The sequence below is a fragment of the Nematolebias whitei genome, chromosome 1 (genome assembly GCF_014905685.2).
Source record: "Nematolebias whitei isolate Nwh7 chromosome 1, NemWhi1, whole genome shotgun sequence".
Classification (NCBI taxonomy): domain Eukaryota; kingdom Metazoa; phylum Chordata; class Actinopteri; order Cyprinodontiformes; family Rivulidae; genus Nematolebias; species Nematolebias whitei.
In genome coordinates this window covers 34,747,674-34,758,626 of record NC_056498.1, presented here as the reverse complement: position 1 = coordinate 34,758,626, position 10,953 = coordinate 34,747,674, and the positions used below count along the sequence as shown (strand labels likewise).

The window sequence follows — 10,953 nt, the reverse complement described above, 5'->3', positions numbered from 1 at the left end:
GTATATATATATATTTATAATGAATGCATTCTTAAAACTTCATTTAAAAAAAAAAATCACTGCCATCTTTGATTTTTAGGTCGATACCATGTTTTTATGAACACAGTTGGCATTTTTCATGCCAGATTTGGTGCTTGTAACTCCCAAGTGAAAGATTCTCATGGAATATTGACTTGATGGGTGGTGCTGTTTACACCTTCATCCATCCAGACCTTGGGGTCTTCAATCCCAACATCTTTTGACCCCTGTGCTTTAATGCAGATTAGAGAAGATAAGGTAATTACTTGAAGTTATTGATATCATTTAGATATCAATGTAAGGGTTACAGTCTGATTTTTCAATCACCCACTAAATTGCTGAACTTGAGGTTTTTTTTTAAATATAATTATTCACCTGATGGTATAAAAATACAAATGTGTAACACTTTGAACAAGACTGTCTTGTAGTTTTAAATCCCCTTTGAAACTATCTAATGTGAATTAAACATTTTTGTATAGAGTTCAAAGTCGATACTAAGACATTAAAACTGAGAAATGCCATTGATAGGCCAGGTACTAATGTGAAGATAATAAACATAACTTTCACATCTAACTAGGTTCTACAAGACATTAGCAAGTATTGGAAATCACTTACTACTTAATTCAAGTAATTCAAACCACTTTTGCAAACAACACTCTTGCAGCATGTTTAAATATTTATTTCCACACCGTATTGTTCATTTGTGCTAGCCAGTTTTAATTAATGTTTTACTGAGCGCTAAAATTTAAGGCAGACATCTCCTCACAAGTGTGAAAAACAGAATTGGCTTGAACATCTGAGCTAATTTTCATTCGAGCCTTATCGGTGGGTGTAAATTGAGATGCCTTTATGGCGAGAAAATAAAGGGTGTGCCATTAATGGATCGGAGCAATCAAACGTGTAATACAGTGCTGAGTAATGTACCTTTTAATGGCTCTCCCTGTATGTTCTTATTGTATCAAACCGAAGTCTGTCTGAATATGAGGGAGGACATTATGACTCTTCCATTTCATCTGGGTACAAGAAAACCAATTGGTTTCCTTCATATACCATCAAAACTATGTCTAAGGACGAAAACGTACACAGTGAATCAGTAAAAGAGGTGTACAGGTTGAAAATCTCAAACAAAATATGGTTTCAGTTTTGATGTATATAGCATACAAGAAGAGGAGGTTAACAACTGTGGTTTATAACATAAAACCTTGTTTTTGTCCAACAACCCTTTAATGTCTGTCGCCTCTGCCAGGTCTTCCGAAGCGGTGAAGGTATGGGGATCCGTCTGGACAGCGCGTCCGCCTTCCAGGGTGCCGTCATCTCACCTCACTATGACTCGCTGCTTGTTAAAGTCATCGCCAGCGGAAAGGACCTGCACACGGCCGCATCCAAAATGAGCCGAGCCCTGGCGGAGTTCAGAGTGCGAGGGGTCAAGGTAGGAAAACCCGCTGCTTGTGCCAAGTGTTGCGCCGGCAGCGAGGCTACGTGGGCGTTCTTCATGTTCCATTTGCATTTGAAGTCGCTTTTGATCCTTGAAGGTTGAGAGTATTTGGACTTTTCAAGCGGTTTTGTTTCTTTTAAAGGAAGACTTTGTTTTGAGATGAGAAGTTTTTTGAAATCAAAATTTAATAGGATGGTAATCTGTGAGATGGTCTCAAACTGTTTGAGAACAAATTCAGGACGAACTGATCGAGTTTAGATTATATGTGGTGGTTACTGTCCTAAATTCACGTTGGTGTTTAATGGAATTTAAGCAGTGGAACCTTAATGGTGTAATGTTTGATTAATTTTGTTTAGTGTGGCCTATTGCGGTGCCAACAAGATCACTGTGACCTTAAGGTACTACTTTGCTGTTCTGGGATTGTTGATCAGCTGGTGACTCAAAACTCTGAGGAAATGGACAAACTTTTCATTGAAGTTGCACTGAATTCAGATGCATTTTTAAAAAAGGCCACTTGTGCAAAATCACGATGTATTTCAATTTGCAAGGCTGAAAAAATCCCCAACAACCCCCCCACATTTGTCCACCTCTGCTGGCATCGTATATGCCTCGGCTCTCTTTTTGCCCCTCAATGATTTGTCGTGCTGGAGTAAGACAAGTAAATCTGTACCAGTTTTACGTACCAGTACATCTGATTAGTCATCTGTGTAGTTTTTAGACATTGATTCTATCACTGGAGAGCTCCCATGCAAGTGTCAACATTTGGTTTTAGGGCTCTCGAGATACGTTTGGCAGCAGAGGACAAACTGCAGCACAATTTCCATTTCTTTTTCTTTTTCTTTGCATTTTCAAAACTTAACCAACAGAAGTTGTGAGACTTGCAAGACATTCAAGAGACTTCCTCACGAGCACCATTCTCCACCTTGGTCAGCCTCGTGATCCTTCATAGAGAACATGTAGCCCAGTTCAATTCTGTTTTCATGAGAGTTCCATTTAAACGTGTTGTTTTTAGTTTATAAAATAATTCAGTTCGAGTGTCTAAAGAAAACGCTGATGGGTAATTGCGTTGAATAGAGGTGTGGGTTGCACGGCCTGTGGTTGTTTTGACTCGGAGCACCTGGTGGGCTTTGTAGCTGAGAGATAAATCAAAGTCTAAAATCTTCAACCATCAGTACGTTTCTTTTTCTTACTATCAATAGTTAAACTAACTTTAAACTGTCCAGTTTCTGTTTAAGGTTGCCGCTTTGGTAAACTTTACTTATCGGCTTGTTAAATATACAAAAGCATTTAGATTAAAGGTGGAACTGCAATATATGGGAAATTAAAGCTTTAGCTTCTTGTTTGACAGGAGACGAGCTCCTGTTCTTCTCTGTGTGGAATTAGGATTGACATTTTAGCTCTGTTTATCATCTTCTGTACAGTCTCTGTCGAAGCATGTGCATGTCTATCAGCGTATCCCTGTTTGCACACACCGCGAACCCGTGTGTGTGTTTGTGTAGCAGTGAAATGTCACGCAGTCGGCCGCAGAGTCCGACAGGGAGGGTGATGGACGGGGAAGTGACAGGACGTGAGACAGGAGGGGAAAGATGGATAGATAGAGGAGCGTAGGGGGAAGTTGCCAAAAGGGCTATCAAGATGTAGAGGGTAAGATAACATGACAGGGAAGGTAGGCTGCCACGCTGAGTCCAGTGCACCCGTAGTAAATATTAGTACAGATACAAAACAAATACATATTTGAGTTTTCCTCAAAGATGGCAAATACGACTTTTAATACCTGCTCTTTGCTTGTCCATTGCTATAGATTGCTGTATAATAATTTGTCGACAAGCGTGTAATGCATCGTAAGAGCTTAGGATCCAGAGCTTCTAAGTTCAGCTCCGTTATCCACATTTATTTATTCTTGCTAATCTCATCTGGCAGCAGACATCCATCTAAAGTCTCTGATGAAATCCAGGCCGTATATTTAGCTCAAATCTAGTCAACTTGTGCATCTTTGGATGTCTTTAAGAAGAACCTTTTACCCACAATGCTTCATACATGTTTTATTTAGACTGTAGAATGAATGTGTTCTTTAGGTTCATGTCTGTTCAGAATCATCACATCGTTGTTTGTCTATATATTGTGCTTTTATTGTCAATTATTTGTGTGATGCCTGTGCTTCAGGTTAAGAAACAAGTAGTGTTGGTAATATCCATACATCGGTAGTTGGAGTCGCACTGGATGTTTTTCTTAACAATCCACTCAGGATTTCTTAATATTTTAATTTTTTTAATGTGCTTAGACTTCTAAAATATTTGGTATTACAAAGTTTGTGTTTAACATTCATAAAAATGAAGCTGGTGATTTTAAATACATGATATAATTTTAGGGATGCACGATATTGGATTTTTGGCTGATAACCAATATGTTGATATTTTATATACTTTTGTGAGAACATAGCCCTATTATTTAAGCTTACTTGTTACAAAAATTGTGTAATGTTGTAAGAGTTGGTGACATATATTCAGTAACAACCATATGAATAGCACTTTAACTTATATTAAATGAAAAGTGTTAAATGTTATAAATAACATTAGTCACCTGTGATGCTGTCTCACTTGTGGAGGTTTGTTCCAGGTTCCTATAGCTGCAGTGTGGGATCCTCTGCACTCCTGTGCATGAAGGACAGACTTTTTAAGTTCAAAGTTGTCTATCCATTGTGCCGTAAGACTAATCATGCTAACGGGGCTAACACGACGTTCAGATATGTGGTAAAACTCACCCAAGTCGTACTATCAGCTATTAGCTTCTCAATGGCCTTGGAACTGACGGCTTGTAACTCGGGTAAGTCTACATCGGAAAAATATCCAACTGGGGACGATGTAGTGAGGCTCAACGTAGTCCGAAAATCTTCGGAATCCGACATCCTCAAAGAAAAAAAACCTTCCACACCGCCGACATTTTTAATTTTCCTCTCCGTTGTGGGATCAGGTACATGACGTCATCACATTGTGCTGGTGCTGCAGGCATCCTTGTCACTGGGTTGTCATACGAAAACAACGCCTTTTATATCTGTGAGTTATTTTGATGGAATGGCCGATATCCGATATTGAACTTTAACGCTAATATTTGCCGATACTGATACCATGCCGATAATATCGTGCATCCCTATATAAATTTGTCAAGTTTCTCCTTTTTCATGGCGCTAAATTTGGGATTCTTGTCACGCGAGCCTTGCCCAACACCAGACACCCTAGAACTATTTTTTCATATATATATATTACAAAAAACGCACACAATGTTACTGATTTTACTTTAGTGATGTTGAGAAACCATTTATTTTTATTTATTTTATTTAACCTTTATTTCACCAGGACAGTCCCATTGAGATTAAAAATCTCTTTTGCCAGATAATCTTGGCCAAGACGGGCAGCAGCACACACAGGTTACACAACATTCACAACAAAAACTGAACAATTTAACTCGGTCATAAATAAATTAATTAAAAGATTCCTCGGTTAAAACATTTACAGATTTTTCCTTCTCAAAATCAGTAAAAACAGCCTTAAAAACATTTAGTGACAACAGCTCCTTTAGGTTCATGTATTTCTGCAACTGGTTCCAAGAAGATGGAGCAGAAAACGGAATATATTTCTTTACAAGTTCAGTTCGGACTTTAGGCACCGAAAGTAAAAATAAGTTCTCACAACAAAGAGAGTATCCTCCGGTTGACTTTCTCTTTGTAAAGGCCAACAAATACGAAGGAAGAAGTACTAGCATGGCCTTATAAATAAAAATTTGCTAATGGCAGAGTCTACGAGTGGCCATGGTCGTCCATCCAACCCGGTTGTATAAAGTGCAATGATGTGTAAAACCTTTTAAACCTGTTCTAAATCTTCAAACTCCATGATAAACAGTATCCAGCAAATAAAGACATTTAAGAGGAGCATGCGTGTATAAAATGTCTCCATAGTTTCGTACAGACGTAAAAGTAGCATCAACCAGTCACTTTCTAGCCTCAAAAGATGAACAGGATCTGATCTTGAAATAAAATCCCAATTTTGATCTCAGTTTCTTTACTAGATGTTGAATGTGGGAAGTAAAAGCCGAAGAATCGTCTATTAAAAATCCTAAATATGTATACTGTGATGCTTCAATTTTCAGACCTTCAGTTGTAGTAATGACTGGAAGGTCCTTACTTTCAAATCTCCCATGGGAAAACGGCATCACTTTCGATTTATCTGCATTTAAAACGAGCTTAATGGGATAAAGATTTGTCTGTAAAACATTAAAAGCTAACTGTAATTGATTAAAAGCACTGTAAGGTGAGAGACCAGAACAATAAAAAAAACTATCTGCATAAAAAATACGTTTTGCATGAGGCACATTTTACATTAAAACTATATATATATATATATATATATATATATATATATATATATATATATTTATTTATATATTTATTTATAAAAAACAAAATCGGCCCCAGCACTGGCCCCTGAGGAACACCATTGAGTATATGTAGAGAAGAGGAAGCTAAACCCCCTACTTGACCACAGATCTATTGGTCAGATAGTTGTCAAACCAATGGGAGATTTATTTTAAACATTTACATCTGGTGAGGCTGGACAGATGTTGATGCCCCCCCCCGCTTGATGTGCCAGATGGAAAACTGCCTCCTTCAAAACGTGAGGCTCAGTTATATTTGATTCTTTCCTGTCAAAGTTTTTACTCGGCACACAAACCTTAAATTATTTATTGCACCAGATAACCGTACGCTTTATTTAAAAACTAATTTCCAGATTTTTGTCTCCCTGTAATGGTGCTCTCGTGTGGTCAGATGTGCTTTCTAATGGTTTTAGCACGTTGCCTCTCTACAGCTCTTGTTTGTTCAACTAAATTCCATTTATTTATTAATAAACAGCAGCATTAAATCCAAAGTCCAGGCTCAGAGTAGAAGTTTACAGCCACATTAAACCCACACATGAATCTCTTGAGTGCAAATAAATCAGTGGTCTCCACTTGTTTACTGACTCGCAGCTGCACTTGTTTCAGTTTTTATTCAAGTTAAAACAAACTTGAAAATGAGGCCGAGTGTTGAGGTTCACTTGTTAAAACAAAAGATCAAAATTTGTTAAATAACTTGACTAAATTTTAATAAATTCACCAAAAATATTTGCTTTGTATTCAATAGTTTTAATCTCAGGAGTGTTTTTTTTAAATATGCATTTTGAGGACAAAAGGTTTGACTGTTTTTTTTAATTGAATACTTTAAAATCAGTTTGAAGGCGGAGCTGGATGCAAGTCAACAAAACGAGAGAAATATGTTCATAAACTGAAGATGTCAGTTTGAGTAATCACATAAATATTTCCAACAGATTCACTTTTCCATTACCGTTTTTTTTTCTTGATAAAGTCCTTCAGTTTAAAATTTTCAAATCATAAAGACAAACAACTGAGTAAACATATTTTATATAAATTACATCTAAAATCAGTTCTTAGTGCTGTCATCGTTTAAAGTCTTACGTTTAAGTTGGATTTAGGAATTTGTACGAAAATGCAAATCTTATTGGGGTTTTTTTCTGTAAATGAACGCGATCAAAGTAAAAATATAACGTAAACAAATAAACAATGGACAGTTATCAACAGGTGTTGTAATGTGGAGACCAGATGTTGACACATGATCACGTTTGGACGGCACCTGTCCACTAAAGGTGCAAGGTTGTTGAGCAAATGTTTAATACACCTGAGGAAATATCTTAAAGTATGTGTAAGGTTTATTTGGAGTCTGTAAAAAAAAAAAAAACAACTCAAAACAGAATTTAAAACAATCTTCCAACTTGTAGCTTTTTATTCTTCTGAGCTTTAGCTTATAAGTGTAAACTATTTGTTTAATTCAAGCAAAAAAACTAAAATAAAGCTCAAATATTCATTAGGATATTATGAAATCTGAGTGGTTTGAGTTCTCAAGAACTGATTTGACCTAAAAATAATTTGATGCATTTACAATATTGTAATTTCCGGATTATAAGCCGCTTATTTTTTTCAATCTTTATACAATGCTGTCGCTAATAAATGTAGATTTTGGGTTTTTTTTGTTTTTGTTTTTTGGACAGGCTAACAAGCTTCCTGCAGTCAAACATTTACCTTTGCCGCACCTGGGCGCTCGCATAGCTGCTCGCTACACATCTCTCTTGGGGGATGGGTCTTTATGACTTTATTTTACTGTTTAACATGCACCCCCCCCCCCCCCCCCTCACTCAAATGTGACCTGTTTATTTATTTCATTAGTCAGATTTTTAAAAAACTTATTCATACAGGTAGTCTCATCAATGCACGTCTCTGTTGGTGGGTGGGTCCTCGTAACTCTAGACTACCTCGTTAGTTCGGGTCACATGGCCTCAGAGAGGAATTATGGGTAAATTTACGTTCATTGCTAATAATTTCAGTTAGTTGTTAGCATTGTTCTTTTAATGATTAGTCTGTTCTTGTTAGCCTAGTTTGTGTTCATTATATGTTGGTTTGTGTTGGAGAACCATGAGTGGACGAGGTAGTTGTCATGAACACCTGTGGGGTTCACTCTGTCTGTGTGTTGAACAGTAAAATAAAGTCTATAAAAGTCCATCTGGTGGTTGAACTGTACATGTTTCTCAGAAGCTGTGTGCTGCCACTCATATTACACCAAGAATACACAAGCGTGGCTTATATATGTATAGTAATAAATGTATATTATGACCAGTACCGTATAAGGCGCACTTAAAATCCATTAATTTTCTCAAAAGTCGACAGTGAGCCTTATAATCAGGTGCGCCTTATGTATTAATTCTAGTTGTGCTTACTGACCTCCAACTGATTTTATGTGGTTATTGTGAATGAGTTGAATAAAGTTTGACTTATCTGCTTTGTTTTGCTTAATGCGCCTTGTAATCCCAAAAAATATGGTGGTAACGGTTAATAAATAAATCCAATAATTCTCAGTCGGGTCATCTGGACAGTTTCTTTTGATTAATTTTTTATAGACGTTCCGCCCTCTATCCGGATGACTTCATCAGTCAGAGGATGACTGATGAAGTCATCCGGATAGAGGGCGAAACGTCTCTATAAATAAGAAACTGACCTGGATGATTGAACATGAACTTTGTTGCATTAATAAATAAATAAATAATAAATATGTACAAAATTGACGTTTTAATTAAACTTAGTGTGCCTTTATATTATGGTGCGCTCTATAGACTGGCGATTACGGTAAATAAAAACTGAATTAAAGACATACAAGTCCTAAAAAATGTATTTCATGATTTATAGTTTAGTTTCATCTAACTTTCCTTATTTATATTTTAATACGTAGCAGTTTATTTTACATATAATCCACAACTTGACGATAAATCTGTTAATCTGATATGATCCGACCACTCGATTCTTCCGTTTTATTTCCTCTCTCGTAATAAATTCAACCCTGTGTATTAAGAGGGGGTATTCCTTCATCACAAACCTCTAACTTAATCTCAAAATCATTGGATTACCAACGGATTATAGAAAACATTGTGTATTGATAAAAATAAAATTAAAAAGCTGTGAAATCTGACATGTTTTTTCACAAGTTATTTTCTTTTAGATTTACATTTTTCTTAAAGCTTATCCCTGCACTGCTGTAATTCTGAGTTTAACTACATTAGTAACATAAACCACATTTTATTGACACTTTTGAGATTTGAGTAACGAGTCTTATTTTCTGAGTGCTGGAAACATAAAAGTAAATAAATAAGTTAAAGACGAGCTGATTGCTGTGAAACTTTTACAGCTGCAGCTTCCTAACGACCGACTTCAGTTCACTTCATCTTAATTCCCACCAGCTTCACGGCCTCCATCTAGTTTAACCTAACAAAATAAAAAAATATATAACCATGATGAAGGTGAAGGAACGGCGAGGCTCGCGCCGCCTTTGAACGCCAGCGCCATGTTGCGGTTCCACACCTTTAATAGCCGATAGAGAAGTTACAGCCAAGGAGAAAATAAATCTAAAAGTGTAGGCGGCACGTATGAATGAAAGTAAAGAGCATCTAAAGACGTGAACTGGGAGTAGGCGGCATCCAATTTTGCAGCACGGGTAGAAACAAGTGATGAACACGGTGGACATGTGGAGAAAATGTTGTTGCTGTCGGTAATCCTCTCTGGCACGTTGCCTTGAAAGACGAGCTGACCGAGCCTCCGGCCCTTCTGCGAGGCCTTCGGTGACTCACAAAGAGATCGGAGTAAATTGACAAGCTGACGGTTTTTATTCCCCGACACCCTTGAGACGCTCCAGCTCTGTAATCTGCATAGAAAGGAGAAACAAAGCCCTCTTCAGGAACTCAAATAAGAACGGGATTCTTGTTTTTCTGCAGTTCAACTTTTCCTTTGAGACGGTGGATTCAAGAACTTCGTATTAAAATAAAAAATCATCTGTCCGTCTCTGCTGCTTATTATCAGTGGTCCTGTTATGGAAGTAACATCTCTTTACTCGAGGACACACTCTGGCTCTTCTTGGAGGAGCCACGTGCTCAGGCCGAAATAAAAACACAATTCCTCTGGGTCTGACCCAGAATCTCCCATCCATGGGATGTCTGGCAAACCTCCAGAGGGAGGCATCCTTATGAGGTTGAACCACCTCAACTGGCTTCTTTACTGCAGAGGAGCAGTCTGTAACATTTACCATCACAACAGACATTTTTGCGTCTTCGTTCACTAAATTAAACGTGTCCAGAGCTGCAACAACCTGCTACAACTGTGATTACCAAGTGGTGGCCCATGGGCCACTTCAGGCTTATTGGAGGGGGGTTTGTGTCCAGTACGGGCCACATACTATAAAGCTAAAAATATCTAATGATTTTTAACATTTATTGATATTTTTACAGTTTAAAACAAAAGAAAAACCAGATTCTTGTAAAAAAACAAACAAAAACAAACTATGAACTATGCAGACCTGTGATTTAAAAAAAAATATTTTTTTATACATATATGTATATATATAAATGTATATAAATTGTGGAAAACAAAGTATAGAAATGAAGCATAAAGTCAAAGTGAGTACCAGATTTTCCAACGTACAAGTCACTTTTATTATGCGTCGCACTGACCCCGGGGAAACATGGGCCGGAGTTGTGCCAAAAATCGATTGCTTGCCAAATGGTGTGCGCGGGAGCGCGCACGAAAGGACTTTAACAAGAATTTAACAAGATTAACACTTAAAAACAATTGTTTGCTCGACATTGCAGCAAAGGTCTCAGTCTAACTTTTTTTAAAATAAATTCACTTTAATGGTGAAAACAGCTTAGTTTCACCCGGGTGCTGGTGGTCGTCCCGGCTCTGGCCGCGACATCTCGATCCTTGGTCCGCCTGCACCGCGCTGCTTCCCGGGCCGTGGATCATGCACTCTGCTGCCCCCTTCCTCCCGGCTCGGGCGGCGGGTGAAGCTTTCAGCTGAAGCCGCAACAGGTGGATTGATGGATGGGTGGCACACCGCCGTGGAGGAAATGCTTACT

At 37.7% G+C, this 10,953-nt stretch overlaps 1 protein-coding gene across 2 annotated transcripts in view; it reads left to right on the top strand.

The window, feature by feature from the left end:
• The window catches only part of LOC119409659 (pyruvate carboxylase, mitochondrial), a 472,483-nt gene that overhangs the window by 236,834 nt on the left and 224,696 nt on the right, over positions 1-10,953 (top strand). For both annotated transcript variants that reach the window (XM_037676564.1, XM_037676571.1), the window contains exon 12: positions 1,265-1,447. In XM_037676564.1, coding sequence (XP_037532492.1) covers positions 1,265-1,447 — 183 coding nt within the window. The remainder of the gene's footprint in view (positions 1-1,264; positions 1,448-10,953) is intronic.